Source organism: Podarcis tiliguerta (genome assembly GCF_965153285.1).
Source record: "Podarcis tiliguerta genome assembly, chromosome: 7".
Lineage (NCBI taxonomy): Eukaryota > Metazoa > Chordata > Lepidosauria > Squamata > Lacertidae > Podarcis > Podarcis tiliguerta.
In genome coordinates, this window is record NC_139540.1 from 63,880,866 (window position 1) to 63,904,242 (window position 23,377).

General features: G+C 38.8%; 1 protein-coding gene across 8 annotated transcripts in view; it reads right to left on the reverse strand.

Moving 5' to 3' along the window:
• The window catches only part of EXOC2 (exocyst complex component 2), a 78,900-nt gene that overhangs the window by 42,245 nt on the left and 13,278 nt on the right, over positions 1-23,377 (reverse strand). For all 8 annotated transcript variants that reach the window (XM_083449338.1, XM_083449340.1, XM_083449339.1 and 5 more), the window contains exons 5-11: positions 23,135-23,248; positions 20,981-21,105; positions 17,825-17,905; positions 12,514-12,659; positions 12,328-12,409; positions 11,241-11,343; positions 7,395-7,513 (exon numbers count right to left, since the gene is read on the reverse strand). In XM_083449338.1, the coding sequence (XP_083305464.1) occupies positions 7,395-7,513; positions 11,241-11,343; positions 12,328-12,409; positions 12,514-12,659; positions 17,825-17,905; positions 20,981-21,105; positions 23,135-23,248 (770 nt within the window). The remainder of the gene's footprint in view (positions 1-7,394; positions 7,514-11,240; positions 11,344-12,327; positions 12,410-12,513; positions 12,660-17,824; positions 17,906-20,980; positions 21,106-23,134; positions 23,249-23,377) is intronic.

The window sequence follows — 23,377 nt, forward strand, 5'->3', positions numbered from 1 at the left end:
AGTCCACTTCCAATTCCAGGACCCAGCACGGATTCAATTCCTGGAAGAGCCAGGCTAGCTTCCTGGTGAGGTAATGGGCTAAGCATACGTTGTTAAGGAAGTGGCTCAGTGCCAGAGGGCAAATGGGTGCTGTCAATGGGGAAGGAAGCCTCTCCGGCACCCGGAGCGGCGTGCATGCGGCACCCATACCCTCGGCCGCTCTACAGCTGGTTGGGGGGGGGAGGCAGCAGGCCATCTTGTCACCGCCCCCCCGGTGGCACCTGGGGTGAACTGCCTCCCGCCCCCCCCTTCATACACCCCTGGGTGCTGTCCATCTTCCAACCACAACTGTCTGGTAGTCAGAAAGACAAAAGACCAGAGGTGAAGCTGGCAGAAGCCAGAGAGATAGAACCATGTCTGATTTCTGCTAGGATCCAAGGCTGTGGCCATGGAGGAAGCAATGCCACGAGCCCCTCTGTCGCAGGCTCAGGTTGTATATATGTGTGAATAAACCATATACAGTGGTACCTCAGGTTAAGTACTTAATTCGTTCCGGAGGTCCGTACTTAACCTGGAACTGTTCTTAACCTGAAGCACCACTTTAGCTAATGGGGCTTCCGGCTGCCGCCGGAGCACAATTTCTGTTCTCATCCTGAAGCAAAGTTCTTAACTCGAGGTACTATTTCTGGGTTAGCGGAGTCTGTAACCTGAAGCGTATGTAACCTGAGGTACCACTGTATCCTAAAGATACCACAGTCTCCACTGTCCCTTATTCCAAGAAAACCGAACCTTCGAACCCCTGGAATCTTACACCGTTCAGAGATTGGTGGCATGCAAGCAATATTGAAGATCAGATCTCCTGGCTTTCCTGCAAAGAAGATTGTGATTGGTTGTTGCACCACTGTCTTTTTAAGGCTGCAAAAGTAGAATGTGTCAAGTCTCTTTGCAAATCTGCTTCGACTTCTTTTTAAAGAAGCAGGCGTAGAAAGGATTATGCTGTAAAATACAGATCTGTTCAGTCTAGTTCTGCCCTGTTCAGGCATTGACTGGGCCTAGCTGCCACTGCAACCAGGAAAAGCTTGTGCAGAGGACCCTAAGTGCCAAATGATGTGATGTGCTTATTCTGGTATACGCAGCCTTAGACTGGTAAAAGGTAAAGATAAAGGTACGCCTGCACGTACGGGCCAGTAGTGACCGACTCTGGGGTTGCACGCCCATCTCGCTTAAGAGGCCGGGGGCCAGCGCTGTCCGGAGACACTTCTGGGTCACGTGGCCAGCGTGAAGAAGCTGCTCTGGTGAGCCTGCACCGGCGCAGCACACGGAAACGGAAACTGGTACAAAGCATTATGATTCTGATAGGTCAATCAGCTGTTTTGGGACACCAGCTCAGTCAATCACAAAAGAAAGTTACAAATGTAACCTTTATGGAAATTTACCACAACCTTAGTAAATCTATATCACTCCTGACTGAAAAAGTATACTGTAAACAATTTAATACAAATATTCATGAATTTTCTCAAATACTGTCAATATATTCTTATTAAACAGCACCCACCTACTTTCAAACAAAAAAATAAACAATTTGGCAGCCTGGCCATTCAGTCCTTTATTTCATGGGGCGACTGATTTAAGCAATGGGTCTACACGAACTAAAGGAACTGTTATTTAGGTTAGCTGCAAAACAATATTTAAGAGTAAAGCTCAGGCACCAACACTGTGAAGGAGAAAAAAAAATAGTACAGGGAATTTACAAAAGTACTTGAAAAACACATCTACTCATGCAGATGTATATACTGAGTGTGGGCATTTGACCGATATTTGCAGAATGGCTTTTAAACGAATTAAATTAGCATTAGCGTAACCTCTCTTAAACAGGAAAACCAAACAAAAACAAACAAAAAGGAAAGCATGCTAATTATGATTTTTTTTCTTTCCCAACCCAAAATTCACAAGGGTATTCTAGAAACCCTGTTGAAATTCTAAATGCTTTGAATCACTCATTTTACATACATATGGTTTTCGCTCTGTTGTTTAAAACTAAGTCAAATAATCTGTAAATTTCCTGAAAATCACTGGAAAAATATAGTAAGACAAAACAAAATTGAAACATTATTATTCTGTTTGGCATGGCTTTTTCCAGGTCAAACGCTCTTCTTCATACATTAAAACTATACATTATCCCTCTCTTTGCATATTCACATCAAAAACATTTTTCTGGCCTTTTAGTATTAGTTGATTAAAAAAAATAGTTTTCAGAACTTGCATTGCAAAAGGAAAGAGTAAAAATTACGGGTTCTCCCCTCCTATGTGCTTTTGATATTTCAAAACACATTTCTTATTTATGCATTGTACCCTATTTCAAGTTCAAAGGATTTCTAGTAATTGGGATTTTTAAAAAAGATAAAAATAAAAAGACAGCTTAGTATACTGGTATGGTTATTTCAAAAAAAAAAACACCAGCTCAAAAAGTTAGCCTTTTGTAGTATTGGTCAAAACAGCTTGTCTGTTACTAGATGGATATGATGAGAGCATGACTACACCAAATTGCCACTCCTGCACTAAAAACAAAAAACAAAAAAACCCACCAATGGTTTGTTTATTCACCAATAATAGAAAGCAGAGCAAAGAATACGCTCTTGTTCCACTAGAAACCACATCATCAGTTTGCAGTGGTACCAGGAAAAGAAAGTTTAACATGAAACTAATTTCTTAATTGGTTGTCTAGCATTACAAGAAAGTACAACACAGGAGCAGGGAATGGCAACAGCACATATACCCTCAGGACTAATGAACATCTGGAGCGCATTAGCAAAGCTGACTTTTTTCCAAGTTGTCCAGGAGATAGCGCTTCAGGACTACACATTGCAGCCAGGGGAGAAAAAGAGCTCTTGTACAAATCAGCATTCAAACACCACTCACTCAGAACAAAAAGTTAAAGCGTGGCCATTTAAAACCATGCACCGCTATTTTAAGCACTGGATGTAGATGTTATTATCTAGCTGGCTGTGTTTTCTCCAAATTCAGGAGAAGTTATTGTAGCTTTCAAACTTCAGACATGCATTGAGGGGAAATTTTGGGGCTCACGATAAGCTGGAAGAAGGTGTGTTGTGTGTGAAACACTCCTAAATTGCTATGATTATTTTTTAAAAGAGTAACAAAGAAAACACAAGACGCGTTCAAAATAACATAAAGCGTCTATGAACAATGGATAAAGCAACTGACCTTAAATAGAGCAAGTGCCTACCTTTTAAAAGGAATCTTTTTAAACATTTCACTATACTACTTAAAATGGCGTTTATAGAGACTGCAATTTATAATCTGTACAAAGCTGCAACTGTGTTGGGAAAATTTACATTTACACAATCTATGTACAGGTTTCAATACAGGTCCCTGAAAAATTAATGTGAATCAGTTATTAAGAGTGTGGCTATAGATAAATCTGCTAGAAGTCTAGGTTTAGCAAGAATAATAATTTTGAACTAGGAAGCTTTGATTTTTTAAGAAGCAAGGCACAAATGTTTGGTGGCAATTTCATTTCCCCCAGAACATTTTATTTTTTCCACAACTTCATCTGCACAATTCATGTTAAGCGAGACACGCGGTTTAACGTGGTTGATAAGAGCTAATGTAGAGTTTAGTTCTATCTGTTTTTGATTTTTTAGCAAAAACATTCCAATGAAATTGTTTGTGATCTTGCTTTAAGCACATGGTTTAGCCAATGGATCTTTGTTTATATAAAGGAAAATCCATCAAATAACAGAAAAATCAACTGTTACACATAGAGTCTGTACACAAGTTTATGAAGGTTCTACAGATATGTCACAACATGATGAAATTGCAGTATTTTCTCTTTGCACACCATATCGTGGTCTCTCTTAACGGCTACAATAGTGAGAAGAAACACTGATCTATAGCTGTTGGATTCTCTGAAGGGCAGCAGACTTCCTTACCGCCCTTAAACACCTTTGAACATTTTTTCCTGCGCACAGCAGGCCCTTGTCCTGAGCTACAGTCCGACCACCCACCGTTGCTTGTTGACCAAACAGGCAGCGCCTAAAGCCTGCACCGACACAAGTAGGATAGGATTCCTTTCAAACACGCCACACAGAAGACTTTCAATTTGCCGAAGCAAGAAATTAAGGAAGTTCCTTTAAAATTAACTTGAATCAACAATGTATTTTTAAATGTCCTGTTTGTTCCCCGTATCTGTCTATATTTGGAAACTAAGACGAGCCATTTATGAAGCGCGTATTAAAAAGATATTGCTAATAAAAAAAATATGCCTTTCGTTTACAAAGCTTTTTGCTATCATAACTGCCAGCTAGTTCAGTTCACTTTAGAAACTTTTTTTTACATTTAAAACAAATACACATTTTGGTATTGAACAAAGTGGTTTTAATATCTATCAATTGATTGATAAATGATTTTTTAAAAAAAAACAACCAAAAACCTGGGTTACCAGATTTTGCAGTGTATTGAAGTAAAACCTGCCGTTAATATTTAGAATGCTTCTGAGTTCCTTCTTTCAGTGTATTGCCGAACGGTAAAATCCTGAATGTGCCCTCCTAAGAATTTTATGCATTTAAAATGTGGGGAAGCTCAGAATTAAGGGTCAGAGTCTAATCCACAAGAAAACTAAAGTCTTGCAGCAAATGTCTAACATTAGTTATACACAGAATAGACTTACTAAAATCAATGGGCTCAAGTTACTTAAAATTTATTTTCATAGGTGTACGCTGAATATGCCTTAGTTGGATATCCCACCCCCATGGTCAAGAATTGAAAATTATGGATCAGTTTTGAAAATGAAGATAAAACAAACTACATATAAAAAGAAAAAATAGGGGGGAAACCCTCCATGTTACTTTAATATTTGGACTAAGCTCTAAATGCCAGTGCAAGTGAGCAAGAACTGTACCAATACTATAGCCCAGGGTTTCCCAAACCAGGGTCTCTAGCTGTTTTTGCAATACAGTTCCCATCATCCCTGACCACTGGTACTGCTAGCTAGGGATGATGGGAGTTGAAGTCCAAAACAACTAGAGACCCAAGTTTGGGTAACCATGTTATAGCCAATACATGCCCATCCTCTGGGTCTCTGAGAAAGAAACTGCAGAGGAGAAGGCATAACTGTACATTGCCCTTGAACTTCATCATGATGTCATTTTTGAATGAGCAGTCCACTCATTTGTTCCTGATGGATGTATGTCTAGGTTAGGAAAACTCTACAGTGAATGCAATTTAGAGCTTTGTTTGTTTTAAACAAGGCAACCTACACCTTCTGCCTCATATGCCCAGGGAAGGTTGCCATTTCACAGGCCGTGTCAGAAGCCTCCTCTTTGGTTGCACCTGCTAAAAGTTGGAGGGAAAGGGAAGAAATAGGATCCAGCTGCTCAACTACTGCTGTACTTGCTGCTGCCTTCTGTTCAGCATGGAGGAGGTCAGCAATTTCTCTGAACCCAATTCAAATTGCTGTAGAGCGAATTTACCTATACAGACTTAGTAAGACTCTGTGGTCGGCTTTGTGACAGTGTGGAGCCTATGTATGGCCTATTTTAAGATGCCTTGACATAGTATAGATTATACGATGAACCTCTCTTATGTAAAGAGTTGCACAATACCAAATCTATTTAATACAGCATGTGCCTCTGAGTGCTGGTCTTGATTAAACTGCATAAAATTCAGAGGAACTGGAACTGGTTTAATTTGAACTGGGTTTATATAGACATTTCTTTGCAGATTTCAAGAACCCAGTTGACCAATACTGACCTTCGCTGAGCTTTATTATACTTTTTAAGATCTGCAATATTTTGGTAGAAATGCATTTGTTCATCCTATTTTAAGATGCGGCCGACGGAAGTAGGTAAGCTACTTCAAAAGTTGTGAAACGTCTGCTAAGCTGGCAAGAGCTGAAGAAGCAAATGCCAAGCTGCATAATGATTATTAGTTTAATTTCATAACTGATACTACATTAAAGCTTTGTCTGAACATTCACTGTTAAAAGAATATTTCTATTAGGAACAGGGGATGTGAGTTAGGGATGAAATAACTCCCAGCTGCAAGAGGCCTTCTTCCAGATGTACAGTATGCAAAGGCAACAGAGGAGAACCAGCTGCTAGGATAACAAATTGAAAAGGCTCCTTTGACACAGGCCCTGTTGGCCTGTCTGTCTGATCAAACAAAGATAGATCATTCATTGCAAGGTGAATAGAAGTCTGGTTGGAGGCACGAAAGGGCAAAGATCTGTCTGATTTCCTAGCACTTAGGTAAAGCTACTGGTAGGTTAGCACTAAAAGCAAACACATATCTTTACTCCAGGAACAGAAACAAGTTTCACAATTTGCTTGATATTCATACTTTTCTATCATTTTGCAAAAGTGCTCAGAGATTCTGTAGAAGCTAGCATGATGTCAAGCATACCTAGGAATAAATTAAGGCTTTTCTACAGATATGTTTAAAAGACTTCATTTCTTAACTGCATAGCACTCCCTCCCTGATTTTCTTGTTTGTTGTGCTATACAACTTGCGTTGGGAAGTCCGTTTGAAACCCTCTTTCCTCACACAATGCCAACAGACAAAAAGAGAAGCAGTAATCAGGCACAGCATATTACTGTATTTCCCCAGCAGCAGAAATCAGCACTAAGCACTAAGATTTCTGCCACTCTGGGGAGTCTTCAGCGCAACTCAGACATAATGATCTCAGGCTGATAAACCATGCTTTATTGGCCCCCAAACAAACAGAGAGCCTGCGTATTCCACTTTTATGTATTGCCCTTGCATGCCCAGCTGCAGTACTAACATTGTGACTTATTTAAACCACAGTTTCCCCTTACTTGAACTGTGGTTTAATACTAACCAGGATCTAAAACCAGATCAAACTCGGCATGCCTTAATCATGCACTTGGTCCTAGCAAAGACAGCAATGCACTATAAACTGTTTAAACCCACTCACATCTTTCCCCAGACACAGTTACTTATTTCTTTCCAGTCCCTCAAATGCAAGCTACCTTCTTCCATTAAAAAAAAAGGTTTTGCAGCTTTTGGGTCCCTGGAAGAAGAGGCCAGGGTTCTTTCCTAGCACATCAGCAGGAATGCTCTCATGGGAGCTCCAGCTGTCACTGCTTCTCTTGATCACCAGAAAAAGTGGATGGCAAGAAAAGGAGTGGCTGGGTATCATTCCTACCAGGAAGGGAGTTGTGTTTTTGTATCTTCCTCCCTGTCAGTTTCAAGAATCGTAAGAATTCATATGAAAACATGGTAATAACTTGTAAAATAAGATGGATCAAAACTGAATAGCTGAAAAGGTTTACGTATGTGAAATCTATACAAAGAGAGAGAGAGGCGGCGGCAGGGAAACCTATACTGCAGTCTTCAGGTTCAATAGAGGACACTTTTCCAAACAAAAAATTAATTACCTTTTTGTTCTTTGATATAGCTCTCTTTACAGTTGTGCATAAGCTGCAGAATCCACTTATGTTGGGCAGCGATACATTGCCATGCTGGGTCCCCTTCTGCATGGAGATCAGAAAGATACCTGCAAAATTATGATGCTGAATAAATGAGGATTCAAAACCAATCCATGCTGCTTCTGTGTTTCATGGATCACTCCCCTTTCTTCCCACCCACCCCAATCCTGGGCAAAAGGGAGCAAAACCAGAGTTCTGAAACAGAACTGATGACTTGAAAATTAACAGTGCAATCCCAGTCAAGAGTAAGTCCCAGTGAGTCAGTGGGGCTTACCCCCAGGTGAGTGGGATATGGCTTTAGCCTATTACAATCAACAGAAAGACAGCCACAGAGCTTGTGTTAAATGTGCATCTTTTTGCAATATTCCAAGGCAGCTGTTTCCAGTTAACAGTGCAATCCTAGACATGGACATTTTAGAACCACCGAGTGCAATCGAGCATACTTCCAGGTAAAACAGTATGTATAGGATTGCAACTTAAGTACAACTAATCCTGACTTCTGAGTAAGACAGGCCCAGTTCCCAAGCAAAATGGAAAGGTAGCCAATCGCAGGTAATTGGAGATTAAGGCTTGTTACACATGCAAACATTCGAAGTCGTTTTAAAAAGTGGCCTATTCACCTAGCTTTAAGTTTCCAAATACAAAAAAATACCTTCACTAGTAAATGCCTAGAGGCAGACACACTAATCCAGAAACAAAGCATGTGCACCTAGTTATTAATACTGATTTTTATTTTTAAAAGAGAGATTTTTGTAAATTCACTGTGAATCTGGAAATGGAGGCACTGTGGTATTATGCTTTCAGTCTGCTGTTTTGTTTTGCCAGATTGTGCTACTATAGGCAGTTATTTCTAGATAACACCATGACATTTTTATATGGGATTGCATTCATACCGCAACACTATTTTCCAAGGCTATAGGAGTCTGTAGACTCTGCAAATGATAACTTATTTACTACACTTATATCAGGTAGTACAGGCAATGACAAGACCTGCTCAGCTTCAGCCAGGTTGCTGTGTTAGATGCAGACTACAAGACATAAACTAAAGGCAGCCCCTTATTTACAAACGCATAGTAATGTTAAAAGGGGGGGGCACCTATATCACTCATATCCTAGTAATACACCAAAGCAAGCTGAGAAGTTTTAAGCCTTTTTAAATCCCCACTCAGTATATGTGTGTTGCGGGGTTTGACATAATATAAATAAAGGGATATAGTTAAGCCAGAGCACTTTTATTCTTTCTTTCTTTTCCCCACTGGCAAGTATTCAAGATTTCTGTCCTAAAAAAATTAAAATCAAAAAATTGAATAGAGGGTAAAAAAAAGAAGCAGTTAATTATGAAATATGTCTCTAGCTAGTACACCGAGTCTTGGGGTGCAGCTCCTCCCACTGTCTACTCTACCTCACTGCATCTTTCCGTATTACTCAGCTGTGATACCACTTCCCCTACATTTCTTGGGGAGCGAAGGGGAAGTCACTGAAAAATTATTCTAAGTTCTTGCATCAGCTCCAGGTGCTTAAGCAAGCTGAGCAGTTAGAGTATTTGGCAAGAGGATTCATTATCCATCCTCGCAGGTTGAGGAGATACACAGGACCCTAATTCAGATGCTTACCTGAGCCAAATCCTGTTCTGTGGGACAGAAGCAGGAATATTCCCCTCCATCATGCTCATAATGCAACACAGTAAGGGAAGCAGGAATATTCTCCCTCATAGGGGAGGGCCAAATTGTGTGATCTTCTGTCTCTTCATTGAGAAGAAAGAACTGCACAGACATAGGTGCATTCAGCTGACTGCAAGGAGCACTGGTATTATGACATACAGTGGTACCTCGGGTTAAGTACTTAATTCATTCTGGAGGTCCGTTCTTAACCTGAAACTGTTCTTAACCTGAAGCACCACTTTAGCTAATGGGGCCTCCTGCTGCTGCTGCGCTGCCGGAGCACGATTTCTGTTCTCATCCTGAAGCAAAGTTCTTAACCTGAGATATTATTTCTGGGTTAGCGGAGTCTGTAACCTGAAGCGTATGTAACCTGAAGCGATGTAACCCGAGGTACCACTGTACATAGTACAGTGACGGTGATGGGATGTACAGAATTGTACAGAATTGTCTGCTCCTCCACAACTGGAATGGGATTTTGACCCAATTAAGTGCTGCTTAAGCTTCAAGTGTCTCTTCCCCATTCTCACTGCCTTGCGCATGGCTACTGTGAATGAGAGGCTGACACACTGTGGTCTCTGGGGACTAGCGGTGACAATCTATGCTGCTGTCTGCACCTGGCAGACATTATAAATGAAGTTAGGCATATGCTACTAGCCTTCTTTTTTAAAAAAAAACCCAAACCCTAGATGTTCCTAAAACAGCATTTCAGTTCTTCAAGGTTCTTTCCAGTCAGTCATATATAACGTATGCAATATTTCCAACCATTGCAACAGGAGCCTTATTAAGAAACTTGTGGATATTTAGGCTTCAGGACACCCAAAATTAACTTTAGGTTTGCCTCATAATTAAACCTGTGCAATTTTGTCTAGAAATGTGTCCCGACACACACTGCTGATCAGCAGTGCCTGAAAACCTTGCTGAAGTTGGCAGCACTGGGGAGTTCCCTTGCTTCAGCAGCGATCAGAGGCACTCAGGATTTTCAGTCGCAGCAAATCCTAGTGGGGCTTGCAGGCACACATTGCCTGAAAACCTCACTTTTTGAACCAATCCTAGTGGGGCTTAAATTAGGTGCCAAATTTAAAATGCCCTGAATACAAGCCCCACCGAGCCATTTCAAGCTCTTGCCAAATGTTCTGGGTCTCAGAGTTTAGGATGCAAAATATGAAAAAGAAACCATGACGAAAATGGGCCCTCTGTTGCTGCAGGGATGCATATAGCACACTGCTTCTAAGCAGGAAACAAGATGGATTAAGGCCAACAGATGAAACAGCAAATCTCTGTTTGCCCCATTCAACTCCATCACTTGTGCAGAAGCATCTAGCGGTCAATGTGGGTACAAAACATCATCACTATTTTGTCTCCTCTTTAAAAGAAAATGACATAAACTAAAATAATTTGCTTTAATATCCATCTCTAAAACCATTAAATTTGTATTTAGTTATCCAAGTTAAATATAGCCAACTGAATAAACTGGACAACAAGAAAAACCAAAACTTCCTGCCCCCAGAGTGATATATAGCTCCTTTAAGATGCCTTGTATACTGTACAAATTTCCAGATACTCTGCATTGCAGGAAAAATGCTGATTAGCTGCATAAGTGTTTTCAAAGCTCTGTATGTGTCTTCCAAAAGAAAGGGTGAAATTAAATGAGTATTAAAGGACACAGCAATACAAAGGTTGCAAAGTGTTTCTATAATTAACTTCTCCTAATTTCAGTATTGTCCATTTCAAAGGTATTGTTAATACGCACTTTCAGATGAAAGCTACTTTACACCTCTTACATTGCACAAAATCAATCATGAAACCAGTATGCCTGGTATTAGAATAATGCATTCTATAATGAAACAACATAGGATCTAAGCGTTGAATATTTGTTGTGTTTCCAGTTAAACACAACGTCAGAAACACTTTGGAAAAAATGACTCAGGAAGGAGACTTTTTCAAACTCATCTAAACTATTAAATGTAATCTGATGGTAATGTTTCACACAAAACACTGGAGTAGAAAAACATTATAGAGATTTTGCCATTATTTTATGGTAACACATTGCTACATTAAGAAAAAGGTATTATCCAAGAAATATTCCCATCTATACAATGAACATATATAAAAGACAAAAATGTGAAAAGGTCACCTTATATAGCGTTTCTGATCATGTAATGTTGATGGAGTCTCGAGCAACTTATCCAAAAGCAGTTTCCTTAATGCATCAACTCGTGTTTCAACTTCAGCATAATCTATGGTTGTAAAGAGGATAAATTTGGTTTTCCTTAGCATAAAATGTTATGTATATGTAAAGCTAAATCTTTTAAACAGAACCTTTATTAGTTCAAGCTTTTTAAGCAAAACTTTTAGTAGTCAAAAAATGCAAGAGGTGACTCTCAACTTACACAGGGGGTATATTCTGGTGATAGAGCGAAAAGCCAAAACTGTGTATAATCAAAACACATTGGGTTCAATGGCGGATGGGATTGCTAAAGTTTTTCCCCATATTTTTTTTTTAATTGCCAAGCATATACAGCTGAATACGGGAAAGTTAGATGTGCATAATTTGTGAGTTATCTGCACTACTATCACCTTCATATAATTTTCCTCCTCATTCATTACATTTGTTAGTTCTCTGCTTTTCATGCCTAACTACAAGTAGAAAGAGAAACTGGAATTTCTGTTACTTCAGTCAAATCCTTGATTTGTTTTATTACTAATTTCATCCAATTTCATTTCACTCTGAAATGATAGTTTACTTACAGATCTAGAAATATGTACCTTGCAGAATATCAAAACCACATGTAATATGCAACAATGTATTTTTAGAGAATCGGGAAAGAACTCGTACTAGGATTCAGAATCTTTTTCCGCACTCAGGTAAATACACGAGCAACTTATATCTTAATTTTAGCATGGAAAGATTTGCTAGAAAATTATTTTTAAAAACTGCAGGCTGCAACTCCATAGCTTTTCAAAAGATGCAAATATACCAAAAGAAGACACCCCAAATCTCAACCAGTTTCGTGCTACATAATGCCAAAAGGACTGACAAACTCCTGCTGTACGTGGTACAGAATAATGTACTTCTCAGGTGGAATCTGCACTGTTGTTTCAAGTAATTATTCCACACATTGCAAAATGCCTCGCAGAAACAGAAATTAAATGCCACAGAGGGCTTCTTAGCTTGTGCTGTTACACTTTCCTAACTGACTTTCTTAAAGTTCAAAACTCACATTTTTTGAACACTTGAACCTCAGTCTTCCCAAACAATGACTTCGCTTTTTCATAGTCATTAATGACTACATCATAATCACCCTTGAAAAATACAAAAAGGAAAGAAAAAAGATTTGCCACCAGAAATATATAGTGTTCATTCGGGTAAAAATCATATCTGTACTGTATCTTAAAATAACAAGTACCTTTTGAATGTTTCTTTCAATATTCAATGGAAGATTAAAAAGAAATTTGAAGCGTTGGAGGACGTTGAGTGCATTTCTTGTTGAATCTGCCTTGTCTTTGCGACCCAAAACTTCCTGGAACAAGGTATCTGCAGTGTTACTTGCTCCTTTTTAAAAATAAACATAAAAATTGGAACATACATGTAAATAAGTTGTTTACAATGGAAAGTAGAGTAGCTTGTAATGAGTTTTAACTATGTATCTGTCAAGCTAATTGTAGTGATTAATTACAGCTACATTAACACACACAAACATTCATATTAAACCTGTAAGAGAATAATAAAAAAAAACCTAAGGTACTGAATCAATATTTTATAAGTGTTGATTACTTAAGACTTTTAATGTGGCAGAAACCACACTACAATTAAGGCAACCCTAGTTCTTAGACCAAATTCTTTGACTTCATTGTGGTGAATTTAGAGTTTGCTTTGGCTACAGAGCTGAATTTTGCAGTTCTACCTAAGCCTTGTAGGCAATTTGATCATCACACAATACATTCCTTTCATTACAGAAGGATACATTGAAGCAAACATGATTTTTAATGCCATTGTTATGAACAACAGATTTTGTTCTTTGGTGGGAAGAGAAATAATAAACAGATAATTGGACTTTTTAGGAAAATGTGATTAGCAGGGTGCCCTTATTATTTTCCATTCAATGATTCCGTTTAAGAAATTTATCAAATTACAAGCTCTGACTTTTCCTCGGATCCAGAGTTTTGAGCAACACAGACTGGTTTCAGTGGATCCTGAACCAGGAACCTAAGGACCTGAGTGGATGAGAATTTCTGTGTTAAATGTTTAAATTATGAGAGATCAAGCTGTTAATTGTGTTTAATCTTCATGGCCTAACATGGTATATCCCATACTAAAGCATGTTTCAGTTTGACAAAAATATGCCCCTGCCTCTTTCACTCACAATGAGATGTATTAGACATTTTACTCCCCCCCCCCTTCCTTCAAACCTGTGACTTATTTTTAATTTACCAGAAAAAGGTGAATGTTTTTAGCTCTTTTGATGGCTGCCTGTAAAAAAAAAAAAAAGTTTCTACATTATCTGGTCTAGTGACTATAATTTAAGCAAAGATGAAAAAATTACATCAGTCTCACTGGGTGGCTTGCATGCCATTTTCTCTCGTCAACACTGTGGGTGGGCTGCTCATGTTAGAAGTAGCCTTTGTAAAATAATTGTTATATCTAAATAATGTTTAAACACTGATGGAGTTTCAAGCCCTCGATGCAAGAAACTTTGTTTTGCCAGGAGAATTGGTCCTACTACATTTCATGGTTGTTAGGGAGGGAAAAACAACATACCACAATCACCTGATGTTTCAAACCTAGTGGGGTATTTTTTGCTAAATCCTATTCTTTGGATTATGTTTTACATTTTTTGTTTTTTAAAAAATGGTTCTGGAAAACGAGTATCTAGAAGAAAATAATGTTCCAATAATGAAATAAGGTGATATTGATCCAAATCAAATGTGGTCTTCTGATAAACAAGTGTCGCAAAATTCATTTTGATTAAAAACCACATGGCATTATTCATTTAAAGTCTGAAACAGATTCAGAAACATTTATAGTCAGCTCAGAACAATTTACTGATATTTTAGTGATTTTAAATTTCCAGTTTTGAAACATAGATCAGCATAGTCAAGGAACTCCAAGACAGCATATTCAAAAACAGCCTTCTTCAAGTTGGTAGAAACAGTGAAAAGCTATTTTTATTCAAAATTTGTTTTTCTTTAATAGTCTGCAACAATTAATGTTATACCATTTCCTATTACAGCAAATGGCACCTATTCTGGCCAAGATGGCCAGGAATTTGGCAAGAAATTATAATTTTTTAGAGATCTGTATACAGTATGCAACATCTTATTTATACAAAACAAATATTGTCAGCCAAACTTTTTTATTTTTTTAAAAAACTGACCTTATTCAAACAGGGTTGTTTTATACAACTGAGGTTAACTGGATCTTGTCTTGAAACCCTCAGAACTGCTACATTTGTCATATTGTAAAAGTTGGTAAAATTGCATTTTTAATCACTTTGGTTTTAAATAAAGTTCTTTTCCCAGATGTCCTAAGACTGAAAGAACTGGGATGTGAGAAACTGTGCCTGAAATTCTGGCTCACACTTGCTTCCCTCCAGCTTTGCCTGTAGGGAAATGAGAGTCCCAACAGACAAGCAAACTATAAATATGAGATTCTGTATAGCATACCGCTGTTCAAAGCTTACTACTTCCAATTGCAGTGGTGAGACTTTAATCATACGCAAACAAAACATCCTGACATGAAAAGGGAGAAGAAAATGCCTTCATGTCACTTTTCTGATTTCATTCAATATCCTCATATCCTCAAAAAGTGAGTCAGTTATCAGGATGCAGTTCTGTGCTTACTGATACAGTTTAAGGGAAGTATTGCTTCCACTGAGGAAGGTAAAAGAACTTACATCACAATGAAACAAAATAAGAGTCTTTTGCAAAATACTATTCTTTTCTTTTTAACCAAATACCCTGATTAGCCACGTGCTGGAATTTATCCAGTATAATATCCACTGCAATTTACCACCATAAAAAAAAACACTTTCTTCATATTTTACTGGTTAGTCTGAAAGACTCTTGAACAAAACGCCAAATAAAAATGTTTCCTAGTTTGGAAGTCAAGTTATTTCAACTAAACTCTGGTTAACATGGAGAAAAGCAACACCTAGTCACATATTTAGAAACCAGCCTTCAAATCATGAACCTCTATCTAACAGCACTATTTAAGTTTGGTTTAGAATGCTGGGATGAATATTTTTTTATATCACCTAAGATTTCAGCATTAACTTGTCTTCTTGCTTCAAAATGTAGTTTATTACAATCCCATTATTTATTAAATTGTGATATGTGTTTCAAAGCAAGACAGGCAAAGGTTAAATCTTCTGCTAAAATTGTTTGAGCGGAAGAGTAGGGTGTGGCAGTCCTGGATATAACATACCCTTATGAAGTGGATCAGTTACTCTAATGCCGTGGCTTCATCCAGAGAAGGCAAAATCTCTGTATTCACCAGGCAGGGTTTGAAATGAAACCCCTATAAAAGCTTCAAGCTGGTATGCTAAGAGAACATGAATATCTCTCCCCCTTAGTGCTAGGAAACCAAAGATCCCATTCTGCAAAAAGAAGCCACTTCTGGTCATGCAGAGGTGGGAAGTTTTCACAACTTTCCAGCCCTTTCTGCAGTCCCCCCCCCCCCCCGCAAAACAGGTGGTCCACAGGGTCCTTTGACTTTCTGGAATCAACATTCTGGGGGTACAAGGGCCTACAGGGATACCAGGGTTGAACTGGTGAACCCTCTCATGTAGCAGGATCCAGCAATCTAAGCCTCTGGCTGAGTAGAAAGCTAGGAAAGAAGTCTGATAGTACATAATATAATTGTTTCTGTAGAATATAACTTGAGACAAAAACTCCCAGTGTCTCTGCAAATCTCCCAAGTATTTTCAGAAATGCCATCAAGTGACAAAGGTTTCGTGTTAGAAATCACATTCTGTAATTTGAAGGCTTTTTATATTTAGGACAGGGGTTGTTCACATTTAAATATATATATAGAGAGAGAGAGTTCAACAGAATTTTTTTTAAATAAATAAAGTGGCATCACCAGACTGAGGCACAGAGCATTCCTGGAAACCTAAAGAGGCTAAGGAATTTCTCAGATATAGCAGAAATGGAAATGTTAGTGTCTTCAGTGCACATCAAAGACTCAGGGAGCCATCCTATACACAAAGCAAGCCAGTGTAAGTTAAGCTGATGTAAAACTACACCAGATCCAAACCCCGGTCGGCTGTGAGGCTACTGCTGGCTGAGCTGGAATAAGCATGGCAGAGGAGAAACAAGCCTTTAAAATAGAGTTTGAGCTTTTTGCTGCCTTAACTTTGCTGAGTTGCCAGGTCATGTGACTGAGGTGACCATTTTTCCTGTCTCGTCCCACACCCAGAACAGCCCTTTCCCGGGGTTTGCACCAGCTTAAGGTTTAGCAGGGACACGGGTGGCGCTGTGGGTTAAACCACAGAGCCTAGCACTTGCCGATCAGAAGGTTGGTGGTTCGAATCCCCGCGACGGGGTGAGCTCCCGTTGCTCGGTCCCTGCTTCTGCCAACCTAGCAGTTCGAAAGCACGTCAAAGTGCAAGTAGATAAATAGGTACCGCTCCGGTGGGAAGGTAAACGGCATTTCCGTGCGCTGCTCTGGTTCACCAGAAGTGGCTTAGTCATTCTGGCCACATGACCCAGAAGCTGTACACCGGCTCCCTTGGCCAATAAAGCGAGATGAGTGCTGCAACCTCGGTCACTACTGGACCTAACGGTCGGGGGTCCCTTTAAGGTTTAGCAAGCTTGGCTCAGCTGGCTGGGTCCCAGATGGGTCAGGATGAAGGAGAAATGCCAGTGTATGTCCAGGTGAGCGGAGGAAGAGGGAGTTCAGCCAGAGTAAGCTGGCTATGCTGGAAACCTCAGTGCTCCAACAGAGATCCTAAACTGCTCATGTTAGAGGATGTTGCTATAGGATTGCTCCCCAAATGGCTACCATTTATCCAATATTTTGACAAATGGCATCCAATGTAGAGAAACAAGACCATGTACAGTGGTGCCTCGCAAGACGAAAAGAATCCATTCCGCAAGTCTCTTCGTCTAGCGGTTTTTTCGTCTTGCGAAGCAACCCTATTAGCGGATTAGCGCTATTAGCGGCTATTAAAGGTTTAAGGGATTAGTGGATTAGCTGCTAAAAGGCTATTAGCAGCTTAGTGCCTTAGAAAAACGGGGTGGGGAGCGAAAAAAAAATCGCAAGAATCGCAAGACATTTTCGTCTTGCAAAGCAAGCCCATAGAGAAATTCGTCCTGCGAAGCGCATTGAAAAACGGAAAACCCTTTCGTTTAGCGGGTTTTCCGTCTTGCGAGGCATTCGTCTTGCGGGGCACCACTGTACTTGCAAAATTATTCCATGTCTCGATTGATAGTCAAAACTCCTTCTGAAGAATATGAAATGTTAAATGATATAATAAAAGCTATTAAACTACGCTCCGTAAACCTGCCTCATATCCAAATGAATTGCCCTTTGTAATTAAATCCTATGCAGTGCTATCATTTGTTAAACTCTTAGGCTCCATATATTCTCATGATTTGGAAATAAGAATCTGGAAAAAAATCTGTTTCCCCCAAAATTTCAAAGTCCAAGAAATATGCCTCAACTTGTTATAAAACACAAAGTCTATAAATAGCTGTTACTGGGTGTTCAAAACTCACTGTTCAGAACATTCTCTAGTTTTTGCGTCATGGATCCTTCCACTTTTTCTGTTCCATCCGCTTCCAGTTTTTGATGGATTGCTGAAATAAAACATCTTGTTAAATGCCAACCATTTTAATGGGTGAGACAACATGTCTGAGCAGTACACTTGTTAGATCTGAGCGGTACGTGTTTGTTACAAAAGAATTAGGGATCTAGGGAAGCGGGCACTGTTGATAAGAGCCAGATACTTCAGACTTCTAAACTCTCCTATTCTGCAAGCTTACAGTATGATCTTTGGCAGTATGGCTGAAGTCATCAACCCGTGGGGGCCAGGTTTCCTTATTTAGTCCTCTAAATTAACATTAAAATTCTGTATTATATATTGGGCTTTATTGTAATGTAGTATAAAATAGTTCTGCTTCGTATACTTTATTTTGCTTCATTGACTATAATTTCTTGCTTTATCCGACTCTCAAGAAGCAAATTTATTTTATACTACTTTGTAGGTCTACTGTGCTTTAATTTGGAAAGGTCAATGCGGCACTGCGGAATATGATAAACTAAATATAATTGTTATCTCACCAACTTTTCACGCCTTCCTCAAACCACTGGTCTTCACTAACAGTACCTGGGCACACTGCCACGACTTTCCTAAACTCTAGAGCTTTTCCATGCCTGAGTTCTTCATTTATTTATTTAGGGTATCTTACCAGAAGATTCCCATGCTAGCTTCCAAATTAAAATACTCCCACCCCCCTTTGATTCCTTCACTCCTGATGTCCAGTAACCTTATTCTTGTCCTATTATTCTCTACTACTGCTTGTTCTGTAGCTTATTTCAGGGGCTATTGTGACTCGGAATCCCTGTTACAATAGGTAGTTTATGAAGAAAACACACACAGGATTTCTGAATAACGCTTGGACTGAAAACATAACATTTGAATATTTCCAGTTTAGGCAATGGGACCTCTTGCTTGAGAACGGTGGTGGGAGAATATTTGCTGAATTCATTCCCACCAAAGTCCTTCATTTATCAATTTACACCAAGGGTGGGAAGCTTGTTCTGCAGGCCTATGCTTTGAAACTGACTTTCATGTGAAAATAAGAAATGAAAAACCTATAGGGCAAGCCAAAAATATGCCAAAGTAGATGTTAAGACTTCTTGTGCCGTGTCACACATCACATGCCTAACTAAATAACGCTGAATTAAAAGCCATTATCCATACCAATTTGGAATGTGTAATGTCTACAAAACTATTGTTTTAGATGTAAAAAGGGAAAGGGAAAGAAGGGCTGATCTTACACAGTTTTGCCAAACAACAAAATGTTCACTGGAAGGAAGTTCAGTAGTGCTTGCTTTGGCATTCCCAAAGGATTTACAAATCAGGTAAAATGATATATTTTACTGGATCCGTTTAATGTAAAAATATGAAATCTTCTTGATCACTTTGCATGTTTGTATACCCACATAAGTTCACTCAGTTACATAGATGCCATTTCTACCTGCATCTCACAAATGATCACGCTCCAATGCTGGCATCATCTAAATGCAACCACTTTACAATTAAAGTACACTGGGGAGTATAGACAAGATCTGACAAGAGAGATGTATTAATTTTTCTAGGCAAATTAAGATGATCTGCATAGGTAACTAGCAGCAGAAAATTTTCAGTTTGCATAGGAAAATGTTCTGATGCCCCAGAGAGTGATGTAATTTAGTATGTTTATATTACTTCCATTTGGTAAACAAAGCTAAACTCTTTGAACCTGCCAAGCTTGCCTAGTTTCATATCTGCAAATGGCATCGATTCACTAACAAACTTACAAAATAAGATGATCTTGCCATGGAAAAATAAAGTGCCGAAAAATGTTCTGCCCTACATGATTAAAATCTGATATGACCACCAAGAACCAGATAAAATATATTCAAGGGCTGGATTTGGACCACCATGCCTGTCCAACAGCAACGAAGGCAACTGGTAACGCTACAACTCTTTAGATTATGAAGGATCAGTTACATGGCATCCCTACTTTCCCAATTTTTATTCCCTGCTTATACCAGCAAACACTAGAAATATATTTCTTTTTGTATGCTGCCAAATGGGAAGAAGACCCAGATTATGTGGCTTTCACACAGACTGGCAATTAGTTAAAAAGCAGAGAACTGTCATGCTTAAGCCAATATCCATTTTACAACACTAATTACGAACAAGAGTTTGTTTTTCCAGGAGATGTGCCTGATCAAAACAATACAATAGATAAACTAAGAAAACATTTATTATTATATTAGTGCCACAATATTGATTTTATCTGTGTGGACTTAAGAGCTTAGGGCATTTCTGCTTTGCACTATCAAAAAGCTGGAAAAGCCCCAAAAAGCTTTTAAATACTGAAAAGCACCTTCTATGAGATACTGCAGCACACTTACTCTCCAGTTCTACATCTACACAAACTAAACAATAAAGGCAGTTAAGAAAGCCTATAAAAGTGCAGAACACATTGTAAATGTTCCATGACCAGAATCTCACATTTCTGAAATGTAATTCTTCCCACGAGGGGAAAAAACAAAACACTCTCAACAAATGGGTAATGACAAATGTTCACGTAAAGGACTTCTTTTCTGATCCCAGATAGCAGCTTCCCTCAGATTCTTCTGTGCTGATAGAACTAAAGAGAGCTTTTCCTTCTATGAACTACAGATTGTTTTAAGATGAGACGTAAGCATCAGTTTATGCAAGGATCCAGGTTACGCAAATCTCTGAATTCAGGGGCCTGCTACAAACTGTGCTGAAAGAGAACATCTATGTATTTAATTTCCAGAAAACAAATGTATTTTATGCCAATTCTTACCTCAGAAATATAGAGAAGCCTGTTAACTCAGTCACCAGAGTAAAATAATGTAAGCATCTATTCACGTGAGTTAATGCTATTCAAAAGTAAGAATTAGCATTTTTGGAGAGGGAAGTTACAAAATCTTTTGGAAATACCTAACAGGTACTTTTCTCTATCGATTTACAGCTTTTCAGAACTTCCTGCCTCCACTAGTGACCTTAGTCATCTATAATGTTCATATTTGTCCGATCCATGTCCATCCACATATTCTTCTAGAAATCAGGGCAAAAATAAAGGCAATTAATACAGAATAGTTTTCTGCATACTGCATCTGACACTTACCTGATAAGGCATCTTGTGCTTCAAAGAAAGTACTGAGACCTCCTTTGACATACTGTAGACTTCCCTCATTTTTCTTGTTGGCTTGTTTCTTCAAATTCATAACTGCCATTTTAAGTTGCTCAAAACTGAAACCAAGAGGCAAGAAAACAAATTGAATTCATTCATATAATAAAAACGAGATGAGATACTTAAATTATGAAGAGACTGAAAACCCCAGCTACACACTTAAGAGACACCAGAATGCCTAGCAGACAATTTCCTAATTTCTCCAGTGGCAGGAGCTGGCTAGGCATGTTGCAGTGTTGTGCTTGCTAATACTTGATGGAAGTTGTAAATTACCAGGTTAGAATATGAGAATCAACCATGAAAAAGCCATGGTTATGTGACTGCACCACCAAAAAGATATGGAACAGGTAAGGAGAAGGAAGAGAACAGAACAAAAAAAGTAGGATGATTTACAGAAGAGGTGAGACCAGCTAGGTCCCAATATCTATTAGAAACAATATTGTTAACTGAAACACAAAGTATTGTATGGATCCTTTACATTTTCTTTTTTAAAAAACAACCACTAGATTTTGGGGAGGGGGCGGGAAGAGAAAGAAAAGGAAAAAAGAATAGAAATAGACAAATTAACAAAATTGTCTACAGCTGCATGATATAGCAAACCAAAATGTCATTCATACAAATCTTTCATCTCCTAGTTGCTGTTACTAGTCTAAAACAATAATTGGATCTTGGCCTTTTAAAATTTCGGTTTTCTATCCTTGTACTTTTGTTTATTCTTGTCATAATGACAAATGTACTTGGTTCAGCAAACATGCCAAGAGGAGGAATATTCAATTTAAATAAGTAAATACGTTAACAATGAACTCCAGCTATGAATTATGGCTACCGTCTAGAGGGCTACATTCCAAGAAATGAAAGCGTTTGGTATTTCAAATAGATGGAGGTATGAAATAATGCATTCTACACACTAAAATGGTGAAATGAGAAGCGCAATTTTTCATACATATCAGAGGCAAAGTACTGGGGTGGTTTACTTTTTTAAAAACACGGTAAAATCAAATTATTGGGTTTTTCAAGCAAAGTTTCTCAGCTATGTTCATAATAAAAATAAGAGGAGCTCCGCTGGATCAGACAAAAACCCAGGAAGTTCATCATTCTGTTTTCGCAGTAGCCAGCCAGATGTCTATGGGAAGCCCAGTAGCAGTCCTCTTCCACTTATGAGCCCTACTGTGATAATAGCAACAGATAGCCATCATGACTAGTATCAGCTGATAGTCTTATCCTCCATGGATTTGTCTAATTCTCTTTTAAAGCCATTCAAGCTGGTGAACGTTTTCTCGCATTCTTCATTCATCTCTTGCATTCAATTAACATGATAGTAAATCTTATGAATAGGAAAATGGTTCCCAGAGTTATTAATTTATGGCTAACATTAATACATTTGCCCCAAATCTCAGAGTTAAGATGCAATCCACAACCTTTGCAATTACTATTATTCATTATTTATTCGCCTTCCGCATGAATGTCTCGAGGTGATGTGCACGGCGTAATAAAAACTGCTAAAAACAATTAAAGACATAATAGAAAATAACAGCAGATGAGTTGAAAAAGGAGAGGGAAGGAAAAACCCATGGTAGAGATCTGTTCATCCAGCTGGGAACGCTTGTCAGAACAAAAATGTCTTCAACTGTTTCCGGAAAGTGCAGGGAGTGGGCGCCTGTCATATCTCGACGGGAATACTGTTCCACAAAACAGAGGCAGCCATACTAAAAAGCCTTGCTCCAAGTTACTGTGGGCTTTTGATATCTTTGAAACTTGCAGGAGAAGCTCTCCCATGCTCTGCGGTGACTACTAGGCATTTAAGGGTTAAGGAGATTTCTCAAGTAACCTTATCCTGAAGTCCCACAATTAGGGCATTATATGCTGCCGATAATTTGCCTGCAGAAGCAATCTAGCTTGTCACGTTCTGCACAAGATGAAGCCTCTGGACCAACCTGAAGGTTGCCTCACATAGTCAGTAAAAGATGTCACTGACACAAATCTTTATGAGCTACTGATCTGCAACCATCAACCGCCAATTCACACCCAGTATTACTGATACTTCCTGGATAGCATTAAAGCATCCACACAAATTTTGTATTTACGAACCTTGTAGTTGAATGGTTCTCTATCAAATACCAGGCCGCAGAAAAGTTTTCACTGGTGAAGTCAGCACTCATCCCAGGAAACAGAGCTTCCAGCTCCTTTTGTGGAAACTTTCCTCTGAAAAGGAAATAAAAAATATGTACTGAAACAAGGCCAGGAGGAAGAATGCTCTCTTACATATACAAACACAATGGATTGTCATTCAAATGAAGGTATCAAGCATTAACATGACAATCCCACATACAA